The sequence below is a fragment of the Ambystoma mexicanum genome, chromosome 8 (assembly GCF_040938575.1).
Source record: "Ambystoma mexicanum isolate Mex_15411 chromosome 8, UKY_AmexF1_1, whole genome shotgun sequence".
NCBI classification, from domain to species: domain Eukaryota; kingdom Metazoa; phylum Chordata; class Amphibia; order Caudata; family Ambystomatidae; genus Ambystoma; species Ambystoma mexicanum.
Window position 1 is genome coordinate 348052190 of NC_090929.1, and position 26304 is coordinate 348078493.

General features: G+C 46.8%; 1 protein-coding gene across 3 annotated transcripts in view; it reads right to left on the reverse strand.

The window, feature by feature from the left end:
• The window catches only part of PNPLA7 (patatin like phospholipase domain containing 7), a 2986886-nt gene that overhangs the window by 2434034 nt on the left and 526548 nt on the right, over positions 1-26304 (reverse strand). For all 3 annotated transcript variants that reach the window (XM_069609797.1, XM_069609798.1, XM_069609799.1), the window contains one exon: positions 18362-18521. In XM_069609797.1, the coding sequence (XP_069465898.1) occupies positions 18362-18521 (160 nt within the window). The remainder of the gene's footprint in view (positions 1-18361; positions 18522-26304) is intronic.

Sequence of the window (26304 nt, forward strand, 5' to 3'; positions counted from 1 at the left end):
TATTTTTTCTGACATGAGGTAGCATGAGGAGTAGCGTGAGTACAGATAATCCAAGCAGATAGACAGAAAGGTAAGACTACAAGCAATCATGCGCCTTCTCTCGGAGGGGAGGAAGGGTGGGTCGCATGTGAATCTAAGCAGATACAAGCATCAGAAATACGATTACGGTGAGTAATGTATCCCTTCTGAGGCTTGTGGAATCTGCTTAGATCACATGCTGTGCATAGATTAGCGAGCAGTACCAGAAGAAGGAGGTGGGATGTGAGAAGGGTCATGAGCAAATAAGTGTCTTAAAACCGCTTGTCCCACTTGTGTATCTGCCTTGGAATGGGTGTCAATGCAGTAATGCTGAGTAAAAGTGTGAATAGAGCTCCAAGTAGCTGCTTTGCAAATGGTGTCAAGGGGTACATTTGCAATGAAAGCCAGAGTGGCCCCAATGCCTCTAGTAGAGTGGGCCCTTGGCGTAAAAGGCAGAGTCTTTTCAGAGAGTGAGTAACACAGCTGGATACAGTTAATAATCCACTTCGAGTTGGCACCTTTAGAGACGCGATCCCCCTCTCTGCCTGTAGCTACGGAGACAAACAGTTGATCTGTTTTCCTTAGCGGTCTGGTTTTATTTACATAGTAGAGGACCGCCCTACGCACATCTAGGGTGTGTAGTTTCACCTCAGCCGAGCTTTGCGGGTTCTGGAAGAAAGCCGGAAGCTCGATGGACTGGTTTACATGGAATTTTGATATAAATTTAGGCGAGAACCTAGGGTGTGTGCGTAAAACCAGTTTGTCTTTATGGATAGTAAAGAAGGGATCCTGCACTGACAGAGCCTGAATTTCACTGACCCTTCATATAGAAGTAATAGCTACTAAGAAGGCCGCTTTATAAGTCAGGTGTTTGAGACTGCTTTTATGCATGGGTTCGAAAGGGGGGCCCATGAGCTTGGCTAGCACCACATTAAGGACCCACCCTGGTGGTGGGTTTGAAATAGGAGGGTGAAGTCTCTTTACTCCTTCCATGAAGGCTTTAACTACTGGTACTTTCCACCACGAAATCTTGCTATGGGAAGTGGTGTAAGCCGAGAGGGCTGCCAGGTGTACTTTCAGTGAGTTAAAAACCAATCCTGCATCTAGCAGGTGGAGCATGTATGTAACAATAGTGGAAGGAGTGCAATCAACTGGGTTGATTTGTCTACTCTGGCACCAGATAACGAACCTCTTCCACTTGTCAAAGTAACAGAGCCTTGTGTTTGGTTTCCTAGATTCCTTTAGGATGTCCATACACCTCTGTGGTAAATTGAGGTGTCCAAACTCTATGACCTCAGGAGCCATGCTGCCAGGTTCATTGAGTTGGGTTGCTGGTGCACTGTTTGACCTTGGTGCTGGGACAGTAGGTTGTACCAGGCTGGAAGTTTGATGGGCTCGCACACTGCCATCCTGCGTAGGTGTGGGAACCACGGTTGTCTTGCCCACATGGGAGCAACTAGGACGAGCGTCATCGACTCCCTGTTCATCTTGTTCACCACTTTCCTGATGAGAGGAGTTGGTGGAAAAGCGTACGCAAACATCCCTGACCAGTTCATCCACAGGGCGTTCCCCTGGGAGTCTGGTTAGGGGAACCTGGATGCAAATCCTGGGCATTGTCTGTTTTCGCTTGTGGCGAATAAGTCTATAGTGGGGAAACCCCACTGAGAGAAGAGATCTTCTACGACCTCTCTGTGAAGAACCCATTCGTGTTCCTCTGGGAGGGAGTCTCTGCTCAGAGCATCTGCTAGGGAATTGAGCTCCCCTGGAACATGTTGTGATGACAGGAAGATGTTCCGTCTGAGTGCCCATATCCAGATTTTCTGGGCAAGCTTGGACAGATTTGGCGAGCGAGTCCCTCCTTGCTTGTTCAGGTAGAACATGGCTGTAGTGCTGTCCGTCCGGATTTGCACTGACAGGTTTAGTAGGTGGGGCTTGAACGCCTGAAGCGCTCTGAATACTGCCAGAAGCTCTAGCAGGTTGATGTGGTTCTTGGCCACTGAGTGAGACCAGAGACCCTGAGCTGTGTGGTGGAGATGGTGAGCTCCCCACCCCGTCAGACATGCATCTGTAGTGACTACTGCCTGTACCTCGGGATCGTAAAAGGGTTTCCCCTGTGCGAGATTATCTCTTGTCCACCAGTGAAGGCTTTGTACCAGTGTTGGCGAAACGACCACTAGATCGTCCCACTGACCACTTGCCTCAGACCACTGTTTCGCCAACCATTCCTGCATGGGACGCATGCGCAGGCGCGCGTGGGGGACCAGGTAAATGCATGACGCCATCATGCCCAGTAAACGCATTGCTTTGCGTACCGTTATTTGTTGACCGGACTGATAATGCGGAATTTGCAGTAGTATATTCCGAATTCTTTCTTCTGAAGGAAAGGTCAACCCCTCCTGGGTATCCAGGATTGCTCCTAGGAATTGTTTTGAGGTGCTTGGCACCAGGCTTGACTTCTTCTCGTTGATTGAGAAGCCTAACTCGTGGAGGAGGTCGATAGTCCTTTGAATGTTTGTCCTGCAAATTCCTGGGGTTTCCCCCGTTATGAGCCAGTCGTCCAGATAAGGGTACACTGGGATTGCTTCCCTGCGTAGGTGTGCAGCCGCCACCGCCAGTACCTTGGTGAATACCCTTGGTGCTGAAGCTATCCCGAAGGGCAGTACCTTGAATTGGTAGTGCCGACTGTCCACCTTGAAGCGCAAGTACTTTCTGTGCGCTGGGAACATGGAAATATGAAAATAAGCATCTTTCATATCCAAGGTTGCCATGTAATCCCCCTTTTTTAGGAGGGGGATTAACGCTTGTAGCGTGGTCATACGAAATTTTTGGGGCTTGACATACTTGTTGGCAGGCCGCAAGTCCAATACTGGGCGCATTGTCAAGTCTTTCTTTGGCACAAGGAAGTAAGTTGAATAAATACCCTTGTTTACCTGGTTTCCCGGGACGAGTTCAATCGCGTCCTTTTGTAGAAGGATGGCGATCTCCTCGAGGAGAATCTTCTGATGTTCTAAGGAGTGTACTCTTTGTCGTGGAGGATGGTTCCGGGGACGCTGCAGTAGCTCTATACAATATCCCGTGGATACTGTTGACAGCACCCATCTGTCTGATGTGATCCCTTCCCAAGCCTGGGTGAAGTTTGAAATGCGTCCCCCTACTGGGGTTGCGTGAGAAGGGACCCTGAACTGAGCGTCACTGCTTTGGTGGAGGCGTGCCGCCTCCCTTGCTGGGGCTGCCTCTGCCTTTACCACGACCTCTCCTATTACCTTTGCCGTAACCCTGGGTATACTGTTGGTTGTTGTTCCACTGTGTACCCTGCCCCTGGGAATAGTTAATTCCTCTCTGGTAATTTTGGCCGCGTGGGCGACGAAAATTACTATTCCCTCTCTGGGTAGGGGGTTTATTGGTTAACTGACCAAGGGATTTGAGTGTCTCGTATTCGTCCTTGGCATTTTTCAGTGCGTCTTCGACCGCCTTACCAAACAACAGATCGGCTTCCACCGGTTTGTCTAACAATGATGCCTGAGTTTCTGCCTTAAAACCAGACTGCCGTAACCACAAGTGTCTCTTGATAACAGTACCTTCTGCTATCAATCTGCTTGCGTTGTCCGCGGCGTCGAAGGTTGCTTTCAAAATGCAACCAGACACGGCTCTACCCTCTGCGGAAATCCGAGCTAATTGGCCCTTTAACGGTTCAGGAGCAGAGGCTATGAGAGCCGCGACTTCTTCCCACTGATGGCAGTTGTAGCTGGCCAACAGGGTGGTGGAGTTAGCAATCCTTGCTTGATAGGCGGACGTTGAGGCTACCTTCCTGCCGAAACCGTATAGTTTTTTGCTCTCCTTGTCGGGAGGAGCTTCTGACAAAGACAAGGGTGTCCCAGCCCTCTTACGAGTGTTGGTGACAACTAGGGAGTCTGGCTTCAGATGTCCTCTTATATAGAGAGGGTCAGACTGAGCTGCCCTGAAAAGTTTTTCAACCCTGGGATTGACTGCTCTGGAGAGGTTTGGGTTCACCAGGGACGGATCTATTCTCCGCTGAATGGATTTAAGGATAGGGATGGTCTGGGCAACAGGCCTCCTTTCTCCCACTAACTCTTCTGCGAAGTCCCTTTCCTCCTGTACACCGTGGGTGTCAATGTGGAAATGTTCTGCTGCGCGAGCGAGAACATCATTTAGGAGGGGCTGGTTATCGACCGGGGAGTCGGTAACCGGGGCTTCGTTCTCTACCGGGGAATCTACTCTGTATGTTTCCGGGTCATCCTCTTCTTCTTCCTGGTCCTCATCATCCCCATAGTAGCCCGTCCCGGTTTGCTCTTCTATCATACCAAATTCTTGGTCTCCACAAAAGGAAGCCTCTCCTTGATACCGTGAGTATGGAGTTGCGTAAGTTTGTACCTCGAAGGGTTCAGACCTCATCGGGGTTTCAAACCGGGCCTTCTTACTCGGGGGGGATAGGATCAGTAGAGCCTGAGGGTGTGGCCCCTTGTGGATCATACGAGAGAAAATGTTCTGGATTTTTATCATAAAAATCAGCCAACGAAGACATTCTTGACATGACCCTGTCTTTGTCCTCACTGGACTATTTTTTGGAACTGGGAATGACTCTCTCAGCAAGTCTATGGGATTTATCTTGAGTAGCTTTGCTGGTTGTGGACCTATCAGCAGACCTGGACTTGTCTGTCTGTTTAGGGGGGGTGGAGTGTTTCACAGGTGTGGAAGAATGTACAGGTAGTTTCTTCTGCTGTTTTCCCCCCTCCCCGTGCGTAGAAAAATGTTTTCCCTGTCCCTTAGTGGCTCTGGAGTTTTTCGACGCCTGGCGTCGAGGATCGGGAGAGGTGTCCCTGTCCTTCGAGCGTGGGGCCTCGCTGGCTTTAATTGCGGGCTCTGCCTCCTGGAGCGCGGCCTGGGGGTGGAAGTCGTCTTCGTCCTCCGACGATCGAACTTCTGTTAGCCTAGGGAGCGAGGCACTCTTGGCAAGAGTGGATGATTGCCTGGAGTCATGCGGCGATCTTGATCGAGAGCGCCCAGAGGACACCGAATTGGACCGTTCTGTCTGTGCCTCTTTCCAAGAACTCGACGTCGTCGAGTCTCGGTTGGACTTAGTGTGTTTAGTGTGTGTAGTATGTGAAGCGCTTGCGTCGCCGGGGGTCTTCCCCATAGCCGCCCTGCCGGACGACCTTCCGAGGTCGGGGACCTGCGCTCGGCTGTCTTTCGACGCCGTAATGCCCTCGCCGTCCGAAAGTACGGCGTCGCTGCCATCGCTGAAGGCGCCCTCCGCTGCCATGGCCGCCTGCCTGGCGTGGTGGGCCCAACGCTTCGTCGAACGGTCCTTAAGTGTCTTAGGTTTAAACCTACTACACGCTATGCAGTTCGCTTCGGGGTGGTCCCTCGGCAAGCAGAGATTGCACGTGGCGTGCCTGTCGACCCAAGGGTATTTGCGGTTGCACTTGGGGCAGAATTGAAAAGGGGTACCCTCCATACGCACCTTGAGGCAACGGGCTGTTAAGTGTAGGAAATGTATAAGGTGTACCTATAAACCAAGAGTGTAGAGTATGTACCACCCCCCACTCTCCCTACTTGCAGGGCCGAGGCCAGCGGCCTACTAGGCCCGGGCCGAGGCCAGCGGCCTTCCGAGGCCCAAATCCGTCTGCAGCAGCCGACGGTCGATTTCTTCTCCAGCCGGCGTCGAGTGTCGAAGTTCGACGTTGCGGTGGGGAAGGATGTCAATAGATTAATATTTTTAAATTTTAGCAAAAGTATGGCTAAGGCCAGGGGACTCCGCAAGATGCTTCCGACCAGTATGGCGGAAAAAAACAATCTGAGGATCCTAGACGCGTGAGGGATCTTGGGTACAGTGGACGTCACACTAGGGATAGTATTACTGGCACGCCCTGTGTCGACGCCCATTTTCGAGTTTCGAAAAACAAACTGTAATACTCCGCAGCTTCCACTAGATGTCGGCCTATGCACAGCATGTGATCTAAGCAGATTCCACAAGCCTCAGAAATACATATATACTCTTGCAGCTTTGGCCTGCCTGGTATATTCTCCTGCCACAGCTTTTCTCATGGATATATTCTTGTGACTAGAATCGGTCTGAAACTTGATGGCTCTTTATGTTTATTATGTTCGGTATTGAATTTTCCTGCTATACTCTCCTGCCAGGGCATTCCTTATATGTGCATTGTGCACACTTAAACTTGATAGTCTCTTATATTTGGTCTGTCTTGTCTTTAATCTGTTTAATCTGACTCTTATACTATTAATTGGTTTTGGCAGGGTGGAGTCCCGTGGGGGGACTCACCGGCTCTTGCTGGTTTATGTTGGTTCTCCTGCGGCAAGCCTGTGGCAGCCCTTCAAAGTTAGGCTCCCTGTGACCGCCTCTGCTTCTCTACCTCTTGTGGCTCCAACTCATCTGTTCTGCGTCTTTCTGGGCTTTGTTAGGAACTCATGGTGGCAACAAGTAAGACAGACACAAGTAATCACAGTTCAAGGGTGTTTATTGAACAATTAATGCTGTATGCAGGTTAGACAAACGCCTACTCTAAACCTAAATCTAAGATGGGAGCAAGCCTCGACCATCAAATGAAAATAAAGCAGTCCTAGTGGCTTTGTGTCAAATAAAAAAGGGCCTGTACTAAGAAACCTATTGCCAAGCCTTACAACTAACACAAAAAGTGTGTGGGATAGCTTTCAGAAGAAAGAAGTGTTCTCAAATAATATGTCAGAGTGGGGTAGCTTGGGTCTCCCCTCCACATGTTTTGAGCAGGGGGTAAGGTGGGATATTGGAGCACAGTACAGTCTTGAGCTTCTCCAGCATGAGACGACCGTTTGAATGGCGGCTCTCAGGACTATTGATGGCCCAGTCTCAATTCCTTTGAAAATCTCTTCGAGGGACTGGCGTGTTCAATATGACTAAAACAAAAGTTCCTTTAACCAAATGAAAGAAATTTTGTGCGATAATGTTTCACCCCTGGGTCCCCCTCTTCTGGGTGCTGACCCCTAACTTATTGTATTCCTTAATTTACATATCAGTTCTTTTCACAATGAAGTTTGGATGATAGCTTCACCCCTCGATCTCCCATGGTCGAGCTCGGATCCCACTTGACTGCCAGTACTTGGGTGATGGCTTCACCCGTGGATCTCCCTCGTTCAGGCTCGGCCTCGTTCGGGCCTTCTCAAATCTCAGCCTCCCTCCTCCGGGTTCACTGTGGCTGTCTTCCTCTCTTTAGTTTCCTCATGTCTCATTTCAAACAGTTCATAGTGACATCCCTTGGCCGAGTTCACGTCTGTCAACACACCGTTTCTCAGGACTTTAGACTTTGCCCCTCTCGTCGGCATCCCTCCGTCGGGTTCACTCTTGACAACTTCACATTCACAATTGTTTGCAGGATTCACCTCCCTTTCTTTCACAAAGTTTATAGATCAAAGTCTTTTGATTGTACAGGGATTTTACTTGACCCTCAGTATGACCACTTTGACCTCCTATGACCTTCTGCTATCTGTAGTTTCAGTCAGATGGAAATCGATCAGAGTCTTGGGAGTTAGCACCCACGTGGTGCCGGTTTCCCTCTGCAGCTTGTCTCCCCTTAACACTTTTTACAGTTCATTCACAATTCACTTCTAGATTCAAACTTTCCGCTTTGCGATTCTCAGCTAAACACAGCCCGGTTCTTATCGGTTCTCCCCTCGACTCACCGGCTGTGATGAACCACTTGGCTTTCGGCTTCACTGGAGTCCAGGCCAGTACTACGGTCGCGGGTGCTTCGTTCGCTTCTACTTTTCGGCATAGGCTTGCCCTGTGTACCGTTGATATCTGCTGCAAGACACTTGTGTTATTGTTCGCGGTCTTATGTTCTCTTCCACGAATGGTCAGCGGGCCTGGGACGAAAAGGGCAAGGTTGCTTCTCTTCTCCCCACTCTCTCGATTCCCGCTGCCTTTCTCCTTCTCTTGAACTGCCGTGCCTCGTTAGCCGTCTTGTCGTGCTGTCTACTGTGCTCGCCTTGCTCTTCGGTGCTCTCTTGCTCCACCTTTTATCCCCGTGCGGAAAAGGAAGGGCCGTCAGTGTGTGTGAATTGCCTGACTCTCGTGTCGGGACATGTCAGGTAAACAGTCTTATTAAAAGTCCATTGTTTTCTACATCGGGGAAACGTGTGGGTGCCGGAAAAGGGAAGGTTTGTGAAATGGATGAGAATGACCGGGATGGAGAACAGAACATAGGGGATTGTGGGAATAGTGGTGTTCTGTCCTAGTATCCGGATAAGAACCAGGAAAAGTGCGAGTTTGGGAGTCGTGGTTCTTAACATGTTTACAAGATGTGAATGGGTTGTTGGCTTTACCTTTGGGTAAAGAAGATTCAATGGGTGGAAGAGATGATGAGCTTGTAAAAGCTTCTGAGACTTTGTTCCCCTCACCGTCCTCCCCGTGGTGGTACCGTGTCTCACCTGGGGTATTGCCTCAAGCCTTACCCCAGGTCCCCCTACCCAGTGATCCTCCCCCAATGGTCCACCCCCAGGAACTGGATTAAACAGTGATGGCTGTGTCCTGGCCACTTGAATAAGGGATTCTCGAGGTCTTACTGGGAGAATACCTTCAGGCTTCTCGCAGCTTCAGTGGTGTAGAGGCTGCTTTCCAGTACCTGCAAATGCCCAGAACCCTTTCGATTGCTTCTGGCATTCTCACAGAGTAATCCCACTTGCAGTCCACTTCCCTCTTCCTTATTGTCAAGCCGGTTGGCTCCACGGACACTGCACCAGCCCCACGGTCAGCTCTGAGAGAAGTAGTGTTCTCCAGCCAGCGTCTGCCTGTCAGCTGGTGTGCCGGTTTAAATCTCCTGGCATCAGACTTGTTCATGCAACAACTAGAGCACAGCGTGTACTCCTGGCTTCCAATGATCTTCATTACTCGGCTCATCTACGTAGTCACAGTATTTTCGTTTTTTAGGGCAATGGTAGTCTGTTTCTGATAACTTGTACGAAAAGTCTGAAAAGGTGATCTTAAAAGGCAAGTCAGTTCTTGAGGACTTGTATGCAGAGTCTGAAAAGGTGTTTCCAGGAGTTTTGAAAGGCAAGTCAGATTTTAGGGATGTGTACACAGATTTGATGAAAGTGTACCTTTCCTAGGTGGGTTGGGGGGGGGCGAGGTCTGCCAATATACCATTAAGGCATGGGGAATGGCAGCGGTATCCACAAAAGAAAAAGGGTGATACCATGCCTCGTCCGATGATATGACACCCTCCCGAGGGCTGCCTCCTCCCATCCGATCCTCCCTCTTATAGCCGCTCCCAGGGTCAGGATCAGGTAGCGGCTGCCGCCCATTGGCCACATATGGAGAGGTCACCGCCAGGAAAGAAGTGATGACCCCTTCAGATTCATCTCAGTGATCACTACCACCTTGTGAGCAGTTTCCACAAATGGGTTTACTGACCACATATTTACTTTCTGGGACCACCGCAGTAGAACTGGATGTAAGGTTTCCTGGGTCAGGAAAATCACAGACTAGAATCTGATGCTTGATTCTAATGCTCAGACAAGTGCAATTGGATCCTCTTAAACCGAAGACTAGCAAATGGAACAGCGATGGCATGCCACCAAGAGGACATGTAGGCACTGAAAGCACTGTGCAGCGATGTGCTCCAAATGGAGGAATTGAGCAATCATCTGTAGTATGTCCATGGCCCACTCCTGTGTAGACACAACCTCTGACACTGTCCCAATGTAGACCAACAAACAGAATGTTCAGTGCTGGCAGAAAGTCGGATTTCTCTTGAGGCAGAGAGGCCAAGCTTGAACAACAGGTCCAGATGTACAGACAAATCTGTCTTCGTTTGGTCTGCTTATGCAGCTCAAATCATCCGACATAGCTAAGCCCTGACTGCCATCATCAACTTGGTGAAGATTCTGGGGGATGGTTTGAGACCGAATGGGGAAACCCTATAGTTAAAATGTGCATCTCCCAATGACACATGCAGGAAAAGCCTTTGAAGCAGCCAAATCCAAACATCAATGTAAGCATCCTTAGGGCCACTGGGCATAACCAATCTCCATGATAGTGAGCAGATTGAATGTGAGCAGGTGCTGGCATCTTGAATTTTTTGTGGATAAAAATAGGTTGAGGAGTAACAAGTTTAGGTCTGATTTTTCTGGGGGACAGTTAAGAGTCTGGAAGAAAATCCTTGGCCTTGTTGGGCCGTGGGAACATGCTCCAGAGCCCTCATTTCCAGATGTGTGTTCACTTTCTGGAGAATAACTTCTGACTCTACCTATCTCAAGGAAGGAGACAAGGGATAAAAAAACTGGAAGGAATAACCTGTACCACTGGCGAGCACAGAAAGAATACATGGATCCTTGCATATGTTGTTCAAAATCCAAAATCCTGCCTACGGATGGACATGGGTGGACCCAGACATTGACATCATTTTGGCTGCTCTACCCCATGAAGCGTGTGGCACTGATGGGCAGATAAAAGCATTTACTTGTCATGCACTGCTTCTTTCTGGGCATGGTATCTATCAGGATCTCCCTGTCTGCATTCAAAGAAGCATCTGAAGCCACAAGAGGTCCTACATCCAAAATCCTGCCTCACTTAAGTACCAGGCTGAAAGGTCTTATGCAAGCTTTTTGTCAAGAACTTTGAGTGCTCCTCGTCTGTCGAAGTGTGGACGAGCACAACTCATTTGACGGGTAAATGCAGGATTTTGTACTGGACATCCTAAGAAAGGTAAGAAGAGCACATCTACGCTAATATTTGCATGTTTGTGCCAATGCACATCCCTCATGCTGCCATGTCTATGTGGTGAGCCAACACTTCCAGAAGGTCTTGCGCTAAGAACTTTGCATCTGCCAATTTGCTGATTTACTGATCGCTAATCATTTTGGAAATCGGCTTGCTCTTTACACAGGGCTCGATTAGCCTCAGCTAGTCATTAGCCAGTCTTAGATGCATGGTCGCATTTGCATAAAACATTTTTGCCCAGAGCATTCCAAAAATGTTTCTTCTTCCCTAGAGTGATATTAGACAAGATGGGCGAGGAAGAGTTTAACGAGGAGGTGGACACCTTGTGGAATAGTGACACTGCTGCTACGACAGAAGACGAGGGAGTTGGATGAACCATCAATTTAATCACGTTGGAACCCAACTGCCTATACCTCAGGTCCAAATGCCAATTGATTAGCGCTGTCTATTGCAGTTTGGCCCTTAGCTTAGTAGCCTCTGTCAAAATATCCTTCTGCATGGGGTTGCCTGAGCGAACACAAGCCCAGAGGGCCCAATATTCCTTACAATGCCAAAGGCTCACTAGGTGTGGGTCAGTTGGCACCTAAACATTTAGAACTTGAACCATTCTCTTAATCCTCTAGTGGAAAGATTTGGTTGAAGGTGGTAGCTCTGCCTTCATCTCATCTAGCAGTGGGTCTTCCACTACCCCTTCAGTAGGAGGCTCATCCGAGACTGGCGTAGGGCCAGTCACTTACGCTTTCAGGTAGACTGAGGAAATCAGACCGGAAACCAGCAGTGTAAGAATTGGCATTCTGGGTACCGGTGGTGACAATGGAGCCAAAGGCAGAGCAACAGCTGTTAGTGGCAATGGAAGCATAGGCATTGGTGGCGTGGGAGCTATAGGGTGTGGAGGCGTGGGAGTCACCGGAATGGCTGGCTGCACTGTGGAAGCTAGATCCTTAATCTAGCCTTTGAAGTAAGAAGGTATGGCCTGCGACCCGATCAGCTTCTGGATTGATTATATAAACAATCCTCATATGCCACCTGTGTCAGAGCCTGGGTTGACACTGGGGTGCAGGTGTCGTGTCTGACATGTTGTCTGCAGTCATACATAGAGTGGGTAGGTGCTTTCCCTGGCAAAGGGCAAGAATTCAATAATAATAATATGTTTATTGTGATATAGTCCAACATTTGGACTTTACACAAAACATTAAACACAAACATTTAAGACACAAAAAGTAAAATGAATACAAGATAGACAAGATAAATAGTAATAAGTTAAAACATACAGTATAAAGCCTGGTGGTACATCATAAGGAATCTTAATGGTCGTGGACCAGTACACCTAATTGATCTGTAGCGGTAACGATAATGCCCACCGTATCACAGGGTCCTTATCAATGCAATTTATTTAAGGAAAAGAGGGAAATCATTCTGCATTGCCATGGTCAAACATAACAAAACAAGGCCTTACATACTTAGTCCGATAGGAGAGTCTTTACATGGGTCCATTCCCTATATAGGGCCAGTTGTATTGCAATGCTCTTGGAATTCAGACAATAGTCCCAAAACGAGTCCCCAATGATCGCCTCATATATGTGGACCAGTGTGCCATACAAACACATGTATACAGGCCCTAATTTAGCACATTGGGTTAAGACATGTCCGGAGGTTTCTTGAAGTCCCAGACAACTGCAGATTCGACAAATCCTATGTTCCCGGGCCACCCTCACCCGAGGCCCCGTAACATCAAATACTGGTAGTTGGTTTTCATTAAGGAATTTTAGATTGGATAGAAGTGTGTTTAGCCTCAGCGATAGATTTGGGAATTTCGAGTGATTCCCAAGTCAAGATGGAGGCAGAAGAGAGGAGTAAGAGTGATCTGGAATTCTCTGGGGAAAAAAAACTTTGCTAAAGATTCCATAACCGTCTTTCATCTGGATTTGGACAAGCATTATGTTAGGGAGGGCTCTGTGGAAATAGACCCTTAGCAGCACTTCAAACGAAAAGAAATTGGAAATTGGCTGATTACAACAATAAATACGGTGGGAGCACAGCGTGAGTTGGTGATAGAAGAAAGTGTTCATTATCTAAGAGTTAGTCCGCAATGAACCGCGTGAAAAGAAGGTACCGTGAGATTGGCATCATGAAAGGAGACACAGACAACAGATTCAATGTGTAACAAAAGGCTTTTTATTTAAAGAAATGGTCAGGATGGAAGAAGCCCCAACTTGCCCTACGCTAAGGTGGAACTTCCCTACCTAAAGAAACTAAGGAATGTCTGCTAGCCTGTTCAAATGAAAAGTCTGTCTATGTCCAAAACCTATACTTGCCCTCAAAAACGAAGATAAAACAATGTGTAGGAACGTCAACCATAAACCAAAACAATATTCCAAACATAAAGTTCTTAGCTATTTCCAGATCTGGCTTATTCTTCAGCTTCTTTTTCCCCCAATAACAATAGGTTCAACAAAATGTTCAATTTACTTTCGTTTGGACTTGAAGAAATACAGTTCCACACTTTTGTGAAGGTCAGGATGTCCCCCCACTCCCCAAGCTCAACATAACTCCAGAGCAATAAGTCTCAGGGTTCTCTTCCCCACGTTTAACATCAAAAGGATAACATAAAAAGTATTTTGAAGCTTTGTCTTTCCACTTGATTTCCATAATTCTTTATAACTCAGGGCTCCCTTCCCCAAGCATAATATTCAGCCAAACAAGCAGTTTCTCAAATGCAGCTTCACAACTGTAACATACGAATGGTTTCTCAATCTTGATTCCACTTTATATTCACAGTCTTGCATTCAACTTAGCTTTCTATTTTATTTCAGTTCATTGTTCAATAAATGCAGCTTATCTTATTTCATTGAGTCAATCAGTTCAGTTTTCCATAAATGCTGCTTTCAGTTAAATAAATGTAACTTTGCTTCTTTCTTTCTATTCGGTACTCAATAAAGGCAACTTTGCTTGTTTCATTCAGTTCGATAAACAATAAAGACAACTTTGCTTGTTTCATTCAGTGAGGTATTCAATAAAGATACCTTTTCTTATTTCATTGACCGCTACTGCATTCACAGTCTTATACGAGCACCCTGGTGATTTAAGTGTCCCTAACACTTACCCAGACTCAGCAGTTCCTTTACCCGGCTTCTCTCCCTTTGCAGGAAAGCCTGTTTGTCGGACGCTCCACTTGGCACACTCTGATTCTCGTGCGCAGCTTCTCCTCCGCTCTTCTGCAGCGCCTGAGGCCCGCCTTCCCTTCTATGGGATCTCTGTCCTGCATCAACAATCCAGCAGGACTCCCAGGTTCTCCTTCGGCATACTGGCGTCTCGGCTTCTCTCGCTCCCACACAGCTCCTTTTGCTTCCTCTTTCTCTGCTTTCCTCTTCTACTGCTTGTGCTTCAGTGTTCCACTTCTTATACACCTGTGGTCCGGTAACAGGCTGCTTGTGTGTTCCATTCATTACTGTTGCCTGGCTCTCATTAACCAGGACATGCGCCTGACCTCCATGCATCTTTCTCGTCCCAGTACCAAAGTGGTGAGAGTAAGTGGTGTCTAATACTCTCATTTGCCTCTTCTTCGTCTCAATACTTGAACGGGGAATGTAATCTTCATAACATTCAGTTTTTCCTTCCTCTTCTCAGTACTGTTATACATCCCAAGAGGGGAATGAAGGGAACATTCCTTATAATGACCTAAAGCGATCAGGGGAGGGACAGGCTATTTGTCCCGAGGACCAGGGGCATACTGTGTTTTATCCCAAGATACCTCACCCTCCTCTGTTTAATCAGTCTGGTATGATATCTCCTACTTTTCTCAGAGACAAGGGAGCAAGGTGAACAATATCCCGTAACCACTTCTGGGATAGGGGTTCCTTTCTGAAAAGAGGATGTGGAATACCATGTCTCACCTAAGGGCATCCCACCTGCAATCCCCGAGGATCCTCTATCCAGGTGATCCCCACCTCACTTGTCCACCCCCAGGGGCAGGATCCAAAAGCAATGGCCTTTCCCCGGCCACCTACATAGAGGAGCCCAGGGGAGTAGATGTGAAAACACCCGTAGGTTTCTCACAGTATCTTGTGCACAGTCACTGTGAGGGGAGTCAGACATTCTTCGAATGAACTGTGGTGCACGTAAGTGACAGAGCGCTACTCAGCATTAACATGTCAGGCATGATAAAACTGCTGCCAATTGGTAGAGGTCAAAATGGCACCAGTTTTTCCCTCACAAGGCTTCACAGTTTTGTGAGCTGACTGTGCCACAGTAGAGGACTTCTTCAGTTTAACAGATTTTACCCTGTCCCTCGCAGACTGCTCAACCAAGCTGTCAGACCCAAGTCCAATAGAAGCAGTGTGAATATCAGTGATAGCCCAAGAGATATGCTGATGCCCCTCAAAGCTATCTGCCTCGGTGCAAGGCATTGACAGAAGCTCAGAGGAACTCTCAGATTGTATGCTGGTCAGTGACCCAAAGGGTCGTCTGTGCTGCCACTGGTATATAATCCTTTGGTATACTTGATGCAAGCGCTGGTAGGGGCCTTAAAGGCCTTGCAGTTGCCCCTGGTAGAGTCTGAGGGCCTTGAATAGACCATACAGAGTGAGAAAACCCTAAGGAAGGAGGCTCAGCACCAGGGTGCAGACGGAAAAGGAAAGTAACGTACTTTGATGCAGCATAACTCAACAAAGTGCTTAAAGTGTTGTGATGAGGCTGCCAACAATCTCTTTCCAGGAAATCAACCATTCCTTAAATCCTCAGAAAGAGACACAAGCTGCGCAAGCACCCCAACAGGGATCGGGACCCAGGCTCTAAAGACACATAAGGAGTGCAGGTTGCACGCTGAAGAGTGGCCTAAGCACAACCTGCAACAGGAAAACCATGTTTTTAGCCCTGACAAACGGGGGGAACCAGCAGGAGTGCTGGCCAGAGAAATAAAAACAAGTATAAAGAAACACTGAGGAGGCCTGGCAGGCATTGCCGATGGGCTGAGTCAGTGTACATTGGGTTACACCCTGTGCACACATGGACTATGTTCCCAAATTTGAAATCAGAAGAAAATGTTTTGTTTGATGTGCAAATGTACCAGTCAGTTCTCCATGAGATGGACACCCGTAAAGTATGGAGGAAAGGGGACGGGGCGTAGGAGTACTTACTGTCTTTGATATAGGCTTCAGAGATAGTGATTTAAAAAATTGTCAGAACAAACACAGGTGTTAGCAGGTCACCTGAGGACAACACTTTGTGACGCAAAATTGGAAAAGGGCTGCATTTTACTACACTAACATTTTCCTTTGTAAACTAAGATGATTGCCTCTTCCTTATCGCTGGCCAAGGTTAGTGCAGCTCAACACTGAGCATCTAGCAAACTTTTCACCTCTAGTTATAGGTTGTGTATTTATGACCATTGGTGATGGTCTCAGCAAAGTCACTGGTAAATGTACCATACTAAGTTTAAATTTGAGCGCAAGAATTCACGTGCACTGCAACAAGATGTGGCTGTTGGAGGAGCATTGGGTCCCCCGATCAGGTAGGTTAGGGTGTTTTTAGGAGGTGAATAGGAGCAGGGGGCCCAGAAAAATCACTGGCGAGGGGGTGGTGACAGGGTGCTCTGGAGGGGGACCCTCTGATATGAAGAACCAAATGCAAGAAGTCAGCATTTCAGGAGGACTGGCCAACAGGCCATTAGGCAGGCTGGCAGAATGATGCCACCACTAAGGTTCGCCAGCATTGTTCCACAGGCAAACAGACATAGATCTGAATGAAGTACACCATCATTGCTTATTTGTACAGGTCATTATAAATCACCAGCATCTAATTTGCCATATCCAAAAACAGGATTATATGGTTTCATGTAAAGTGAAAGAATGCCAAGGCTGGTGAAGTAGCATACTACTGTCCTGGTTATGGGTGGGCAGACGTTCAGGGGAGGGCAGTTCACCCCTCCAGTAGTATTGAAGTGGAGAATGATGGCCAGCATAGGGGCAATTGCCAGTGACGGCAGAAAAGAAAATGCTCATGGCAATTGAAAAGAACATGCTCATAACAATTCTTGAATCCCTGCAGTCTGGCCACGTGCAGGAAATTAGAAAAATGAAATCTTTGATAACGCCTTTAAAATCTTCTGTAATAACACTGGCAGTGATTCAGAAAGGAATTCGCAATCTACTAGAGTTTGCATGGATGGAGTCTCAGCCTGAAGCACCCTTAACAGGGAGTGAGCAAACAGCCATTGCTTCATCTGTGACAAATGGTGGCCAAAACAGAGAGGAGGACAGATAGATTAGCTCAGAGAATTAATCGCCACTTGTAATGAATCAAAGCAGGTTTCCCAGGAAGGAAGGAAAGGAAAATGATACCTCCGAGAACAGATGTGGCAAATAGCTTGCCTCCACCAGCAGATAAAAAGCCTGCAAGGTTAACGTGTGGGATAAGCCAATACAATATAGAAGATTAACCTTCATTGCTTGGACTCAGAAGTTGCAGCCACTCGACTCCTGCTACTACAAAACCAACTGTAACTCAAGAACTGGTTAGACTATCCAAGTCCCTTTAATCCCATTGGGGGAGTAAAGCCCTCCCCCTCTCATTCTCCCAGAAAACATGCACCGGTAGGAGCTCTGACAATCTACAAATAGGGAAACTTTGGTAGTCCATTGGCTAGGATACCCTGGGGCAACTGCAAGAGCAGTAAGTGTCATAAAATGCTCTGTTACAGGTGTCAAAAGAACTTTAAAAGACAACCACATGTCAAGAGTATTAAGGGATCTTCGCTGGCTCCAAGTTGGGGGCCGGGGGTTGCTAGGTGAAACTGGACCAGCATTGACCACACATGCCTATACATGTCAGGTACAGTTCATGCTTCCTTGCTTCAAAGAGTTTAGGATCAATTATCGTGGGTTACTGCACAGCACGAAGAGATGACTTCCACAAGTGTGCTAAACATGGCTTAATAAACAATTACAATTAGGATGTTAAAATGCTTCCTGAAGGGATCCAAACAGTTAATATCTATCAGGTGCTACAGAAATCTAATTAACTTGAGTCTCGTGGTAAGATCTCAACTGTTCACGCTTTTCAACCTTTCAAGACCCTTAAAATTACAGCTACCTCACTACGCAAAAACAATCCTTCTCAATTACACTGCAGAGAAAATACATGGAAATAAGTACTATATACAAAGTATATTTCAATAAGGAGAGAGGTGAACATATCAAAACCCCAAACTTTATAACCAAGTGAAACAAATTAATAACTGAGCAATACATTGGGCAACTGCACCTCTGAGCATTCAGAGAATGAGCAGTTGTCACCCTTCCAAAAAACAGATGAATAAATATAAAGCCTCACTTTTGCACAGAGCTAGATTATGCAACTATTCCTCTGAAAATTGTGTGCCAAACTGAAACATTTGCAACAGGCCAAAATAGGTCATTGAAGAAGTTGAATTGACTGTAAATGCAGCTGTAACTGGATTTCAGTCACTTTCAGCAACATCTTGCACTTACAAGTAAAGATTTCCCCAAAATACGTTTTATCGTTTCTGGTAGATTTTCTCAGCTGTGTGTGGCATTTAGTACTCTGTTTTTAAAAGTCTGTGATTGGTTGTGAATAGAGTTCAGTTTTTCTTACACTTTCCTGAATGCACACTTCGAGTTTTCCATCTTGCACAACGTAGATGCTGTTATCCAACTGCCCGGGCCGGAAGATGTACTCTCCTTCATGCACTTGAACAAAGACCATGTGCTTGCATAGCTCCAGGAAGAGTGGCTTCTCAAAATGGCCTAGAACTCTGGGGCAAGATAAAAAAACCATTCATTTATTAATAAACATTTCAACAATCAGTTCAACTATCTATTACATTTTTTAATGGCTTCTAATAAACCTCAAAATCTACGATTGCCATGATGTTCACATTTTGTCATAACTCATTGTAGAAGAGAATGTTATGGAATTGGGTCAGTTGCGACATTCTAACTGTACAATGTTGAATTTAGTGGTGTGTTGTAAAGTGCCAAATTCCACGATCATTAGCTTCAATTGTGTTTAACTGGAAAGGGAAGGAGAGAAGAAAGGAAGTTGAAGGAATGGCATTGTACAAAGAAGCACTTCATGAGGGGTACCATGGACCGGGAGCAACAGGCAACTCGAAGACGAAGTATTGGTTGACCTTTATTGGATACAACAGAAAACCAGGGTTTTAGGTTTGCCTGAGCTCACAGGTGGCGATACTGGAATGGGTGCAGATGGATCACTTTTGCTAGAGTCATGCTCCTCAGTCCTTCAGTCTCTTCCTTAAACAAATTTTCCTTCCTGGTGGCAGTCAGCCACTCACAGTATCTGGGGCTTTGAGTTTTCTAAACAGACTGCTTGTTTAGTCTATTGTGGCTTGTGTTGGCCTTGTCAGGATGTCGTGTTGGTCCATCTGGATTTATGGAATACCTGACATCACCAAACCTGGTGCCTTGGGTCATCTTGACAGGGGTCCTGCATCAGACACTCTCACTGGCGCTCGAGTGGTTCAGCTCATTATTCTTCCAGGCCTTCAGCTCAACCCGACCCCTCTCCACCACTCAATGATTGTGTATGGGGTGAAGGTTTTTTTTTATTACGCCCCCCACCCCCTCTACAATCTCATTGAAACTTTTTCTTTTCCTCTCCACCCTTCATGTTCTTGCTTGCCTTTCTATTTGCAGCCTTTTTTCTGTGTTCCCTCCTTCTCCCTCAAATGGCCTCCCTCTAGTTGTGCCATGCAGCTTGTTCCTGCTCCCAAACCCTTTGCGGATCTCTCATTACTATCTCCTCTGACCTCTTCTTTACGTATCCTCCTTCTTACACTCCCCTCTCTCTCTTGATCTCATCCACCAATTAGTTTCTCATCCATCCCTGCCAGCTCTGTTGCTCAATTGCACAAAGAAGGTCAGGTGTGATTCCTGTGTGAGCATGCTGGGTGATTAGCTGGGACTCTGGATTACAGATTCAGTAGGTGTTAACACTAGTTTAACATCTGCCTAAAACATCTGCCTGCCATCTTCATTACCCAAGCAGTGAATGAAACTGTTGTCTTCCGGCCTGGGGTCTCCTGCTTTCCACCTTGGCATCACTCTTCATAATTCTAGAAGCTTTAGTAAGAGACTAGCAGGAGCGTGACCGGTCCAAAAAGTGTGTTGAGTCGTTCTAGCAAGATGTTGACTGTCAATGAACCACGCCTCGCTATTTAGAAACCTGTGTAGGCCTACAGTATAGGCTCGCTAAACTATGAGACTTTCAGCTTCATTCCTACTACACTGCTTGAGATGTAACCTATCTCTATAATGCCCAGAATGGTTGGGGACAGCATGGTGGGTAAACACATGAGGCAAGGGATGGACTTGGAAGCCTAGGCAATCAATGGTATACCCGACTGAGGCCCACATCATGGAGTGCGTGGTATTCTCTCCCCCCAGGGTCACCCCAGTCCTATCTGCCAGGCTCAAAGATGGTACTTCATCCCAGGGGACACATCAAAGAAGCAAACAGCAATGGTAGAAATTATGAAAAGTCTTTGTAATTCTTCAAGGTTAAGATACAACATCTTGGAGATGGGAAGCTGTCCTCCGACTGCAAAGGCATGAAAGCTTAAAAGCATGGTAATTGCAGAATTGCTGGGGGTCTTAAGTTAATAAATTCAAATGGGGAGGCGTGCCCGGCGGCAACCAAGATGGCCGCTTTGTAGAGAACTGTGCCGGCCCTGGGTGAGATGTTCCCCAGATCGCCATGACAGCAGAGAAACATAGCGATCCACCAAGCATCTGAAACACCAGAAACTCCCGTGCACCGGTTGCGCTAGATCGCGGCTCCTACCAGGATTCCGGTGCTGAGCACGGAGCCGCCGGAGGGATAACCATGTGGCGTGGGCCTGTGGGACTCGCTAGTAGGGTGAAGGCCAGACCACTCCCGGAGCGGCTGCAGTGACCTCCAGGCGCCCAGGGGTGACGCTGCGCCTGGGGAGTGCCATGAGTGGAGGTACTGGAGGATTGGAGTCCGCAGGGCTCGGCGTAACACCGAGCCTGAGAGTGAGTCTGCAGCAGAGAAGAGACAGTGCCTGGGCAGCGGAAGCCCAGAGACTTGAAGAGCTACAGAGGAGCAGGGGAGCACGGCCTGCTTGGAGGCCACCAATCCAAGGAGCCCAGGGCCCGACGTGAGGAGGTCTGCCCGGGGTGAGCCCTGAGCGAGACCCAGGAGAAGCAGCCAAGAGGGGAGGCAGCGCTAAGAGGGAAGCCAGCGAGGAAAGACCTGTAAGCTGCATGTTCTCGCACTGGAGGGACACCGGACCGCGGGACGGGTTCGCAGCTCATTGACTCTCAAGATGAGGCAACAAAGCCTGGGGACCCTGGGGGCACGCTCGGGGGCGGAGGGGAGTGGCCCCGGGAGAAGAGTACGTGGCGGAATGACGGTTGCCTTGCTGAGCCCGGAGGAGGGTTCGGAGGGGCCAGGCCCCCTACCTACCCCCTTGTGAGTGAGGCATGCCAAACCTGCAGGCAACCGGATTAAACATACAAAGAAGGGCCCTGCACAGCTCTGGAGTGGCACAAGGGAGAGACCCCCCCTCCTACGGGGGTGGGGGAGATTGCCTGGCACAACTGTGAGCACCCACTGTGACTGCTCAGAGACCGGCAGAGAAAACTGAAGGCCCGGCAACCTGAGGGGGCCACGAGAGTTATCCGGAACCTGAGGAGATACCAACTTGTTATCCGCAGTGCTTGGAGATCCTAGACAAAAACCTGCTAGACATGCAAATAGAGATTAACTCACAAAAAAGGAAATCCACATTTAGAACAATTTTCATTTAATTGTTATTCTTAAATATATTTAAGGAAAAGGGCTTTTTTTGTGCTGAACGAGTCACTAAGGGAACAACACAGCGAGAGCACTTTACAGTTGAATCAAAGTTTATTGTTAATACAATTAGTTAAAGAAAAGAAAATCAAAGAACAAAATCATACATCAAGGTTTGTTATAAATGCATGTATAATAGAAACATGCATGTATATAGAACTGATCCTCAATGGAACAAAAGAAAATTAGAATCAGTAAACACATTCAAAAGCAGAATTTGTAAAATAAAACAAAAATTCTTCAAAAAAGAAAACAAAGTAATCATAGCATTCATCTAACAAGATTGTCTGATTTGCATAGTGGAACAATTCCTACTATTGAGAGCATAGATCAGGATATTATTTCATGTTAATCCTGGTACGGTATAGTCATTTATTCTAGACTATGGTCATGTTCAATTTATGAACATGTCTATTAATCTGCCAAACTGCCAACGTGTGATGATAATAAAGCTAATGTAAATCACATAGTGCTGCATAGAAAATTCTTTTGGAACAAAATCCCAAATTTAAATGGTTATGCACTGGAAACACGTTTTGGCTTTGCCAAGATTGGCGGCTTCAATCTACAGCCTGCCTCAGGGCGAAGACATACAAATAGAGCCTGGCCCACTCAGGTGCTCAAGTATGCGACATTACCTAGCCGGATCTTAGGTGGGGACTGGCCTGGGGGATTACGGACAGCTCTCTATCCATACCAGAGGGTCAGAAGGAGTGAAGTAAAAGATCAGACAAAAAAAGAGAAGGCCATCCTGTATGTCGCAACAAAAGGCGAAGAACAAGTTGTGGTCTATGACTTCCCTTTGCTTCCCAGCGACGCAGAGAGTGGTTGACAGGGCTAATAGACTGGCGGAAGAGGAGATGGCGAGCAGGCAAGACCTATTGGAGTGAAGAGAATTCCCAATCAGTCAGGAAGGAAATATCTGCTGTAACAGAGGGAATTCAGAAATCATTGGATGGCGTTGCTAAAGACCTGAAGAAAATAATCACAAGAGTGGGGGATTGTCATGATCCCAGTCAGAAAACCTAGTCTTCACTCAGACATTCAGGCTAGGCATAACACATTGCAGCAATCAGCAGGTCTGCTCCACTGACAGCAGTGTATCGCTACCATCTATTCTCCTCACAGAATCTAAAGAAACCAAAGATAAGAGAAATATTAGTTCCTGTGACAATTACAGGGCATCACAGACCACAGATAAGACTTACCTGACTGAAGTTTTTCTCCGCCGCTGTCATTTTCGTTGAAGAATATTTGTTTGTTTGCAGCATCTCCTCAGTCTGATGTTTCACTCGCAGCCGCAGCATCTTCCGAAGGTCTTCCCTCAGCGTTCTGAACCCTGCAGAAAACACAAAAGGTCTTTAATGATAAAAACAAACTTTACAGACTAAAAGAGAAGACGTTTTTTAATGCGTTTACGTACCTGAAGTTTCATCAAGTTATCACCTCACAGTTGTTACCGCGCTCCACTTTTGAAGGTTGCAGTAACTTTGAATTGGCAAACTTACGTTTTAACGTTTTCTCAACCTGAGTAACGCTGCAACTGTCCCATATCTATAGTTCCTTCTTCATAAAGATAAACTCTCTTTTAAAGTGCGCAGTCAGGGCTCCAAATCTCTAGAACCTGCAAAAAGGGGAAAAGACAAAAGTAATTAGCATGAGAGATCTCTACAACGTAGGAATCATCTAAAACTCTTAAGGACTACAGGGTCTTCTTCTGCTTACCAGCCTAAAGACTCATTCTTTAAAAGATATACACTCTCCTTCAAAGTATTATTGAGTACTTCAGTATGCCAAGTTTAGCAATTGTTTCACCATCTCAACGCGCCCCTGTTGAAAAGAGGATGGAGAGCTCCACAATTACAAAACAAAGGTGAGAAGGGAATCTAGCACTACAGTTAGAAGGGGGGAGTACATTTTTAGGGGTTTATACACACCCCATCTAGTAGTTACCACAGTTAATAGTTTTTTATAGCATATCTATTGCTGTTATCTGTCTGTCCTAACAGAAAAAGAATCCTAAAGGCCTCCATGTATCAGGTCTACAGGCTGAAGCGGTATTACGCTCCCGAGGAGTCCAGGTAAGCGTTACAGAACGTGAAGCCTTTACTTAAAATACTCCACCTGAGCATAATGGAAAACACAGAAATAGACGATCTGTCCCAGATTTTGGGGGAGTTAAGGGCAGAAGTCCACGCAGCAAGGTCAAAAACCAATTCTCTTAGGAGAGAGCTTGTGGTTAACAGGGAACACACTGAAGAATTGGGTCGCCAATTATTACACCTCAAGTAGGACAAGCACCACTTCCTGGTGGTCTCCCATAGGGTCATGTTTCCGCTCCCAGTCCTCCTCTGCAGGTGGTTTTACCGGGGAACATTCCAATAGCAGCCCCAGAAAGGTTTATGGGGGAGCCAAAGCGTTTTGCAGTCTTTATGAATCAAAGTAATTTACATTCTCTGGGTCGACCCAGGGTCTTTCCTTCAGATCAGGCTAAGGTCGCATTTGTGTTATCATATTTGGGTGGACATGCTGCTGATTGGTCCATTCCCTTAGTCAATCGAGATGACCCATTATTAAGAAACTTCTCTGGTTTTCAGCAGGAATTAGAGAAACTCTTTGCCTATCATACACAGGGACAGGCCTTGGATAATGAGCTGCTCTCTTTACGCCAAGGTAATCAAGAATTGTTGGCTTACATAGCTTTTTGTAATCGATTAGAAGCAGAGACTAATTGGCCCGAGGATAAGAGAACAAACTCTTATCGAGGATTTCGAGGAGAACTTGAAGACATATTGACCCAGGTAGTGAATCCTCCTACAGGTTGTCCCGAATTCATTGACCTTACTATACAATTGGATCACCGGTTGCAATATCGACAAACTGATCGTGCCAGATCAGAAAATAGATCACTCTATTTCGGTTAAAAAAATAGTGCAATTCGTCAAGTGACTGAAGGTCATTCAGAACCAATGCAGTTGAGAGGTGTTCAGGGTCCAATTTCAAAAGAAGAAAGAGAAAAAAAGACAGCAGAACGTGTGCCTCTATTGTGGTTCAGCTGGTCATCATCTTCGTAATTGCCCAGTGAAACCTCCATGGAAACCAGTGGGAGCCGTAGACAAGGCTGACAGGAATATAACAAAAAATTAACTGACGGAAATCTCCAACCCCCAACAAGTGTAGAGGTCGACTTGTTGAGCTAGAAGAAGGAAATTCAGATCTCTCATTTCGTTGTTCCCGCTATCCTAAGTAGTGACCTTCAACCTTCCAAGGTATATGCTGTTGAAGCATATGTGTACAGTGGTGCGATTGGAAACTACATGGATTACGAACTAGCAGGCAAGATGGGTATTGACATGCACCCAAAGTCTGTGGTTGAGAATGTCACTGCAGTAGAAGGTACTCGGCTAATATCCGGACCAGTGACGAAGTGTACTGAAGACTGTACCTTGCTTTGCCAGGATGGACATCGAGAAAAGATCTCTTTCAACCGAATAAGTGCTCTGCAGTTTAAAATAATCTTAGGTATTCCATGGTTGGAGAAACATAATCCACAGATTGATTGGCGTGCCAGAACCTTAGTATTCACTGAGGAATGCAAACACTCATGCTATGTTCAAGGCGGAAACTTAGGAAAAGAAGTTCAAGCGATTTCAAGAGAAAATCCCACTATAGGATTAATAGGAATTCTACCACCCGAGTACAAGATTTTCAAGAAGTTTTTGAAGAGGAACAGGCCAACGTGTTACCTCCACATCGGCCATAAGTGTCATGACCCTTGCCCCTGGCCCTCACTGGCAAGTCAGCCTTCCAGTTATGGCCAGGTCAAAGGCCTTAAAACCTCATCCAAGACTCTCTTGGAGTCAGTCCTGGCGCCTTTGGCGCCAGGCTCATAACCATCATGAAGACCAACATTAGAATGGGACTATTTACTTGGGATTATTTAACTTGGGAAGGTTCAGCCAACATTGAGGCACATACATAGCTCAGTTACAAGGAACTGAGCTATGCGGTCTAGTCTTTTGGGTGTGGCAGGCCTGAGACTACTTACTTTACATGGACTACTTTGGATGTGGCAGGCCTGGGACTATTTTACCTGGACTACTTTACCTGAGACTATTTAAACTGCACCCAAACAGCAGATCGTGCTTTGCGTTATTCTGCTGTGGTCAGCGTAACGCTCACTGTGTCCAGTTCTTTGATGCCAGCTTACCTGAAACCAAGGACCTGCAGAGAGAGAAAGAACACTACGAAACTTACCTGGAACAGTATCCTGTCTTCAATCCATCGCCGACTTTAATTCCACTCACCTGAAGGTATGAACTCCATCATCCGGCACTGCATGCATCCTGGAATACCATAACCTGGAAAGAGGAGAAAGAAAGACAACATTAGTAAGCGCTTACTCACGTTTCCTCCCGAATGAAGAAAGCCACACAATTCTTACCTGGTTAGTCATCTCCTGGTCAGTATCATTGCTGGAACATTACGGTGCTCGGCGAGGAACATCGCAACCTGCAAGGAGAGAAAAGACACAGGTTAGCAATATAAAAGGCGAAAGTGCGCCGCGCATCGCGCATTACTCACCGGACAGCATCGCACACACTGCGCTTTCACCTACCAGCCCATGCTCATCTTCAAACTGCATGACAACACCAAAATACCTTTCCATACCTAAAAGGAAAGAAGCAAGACATTAT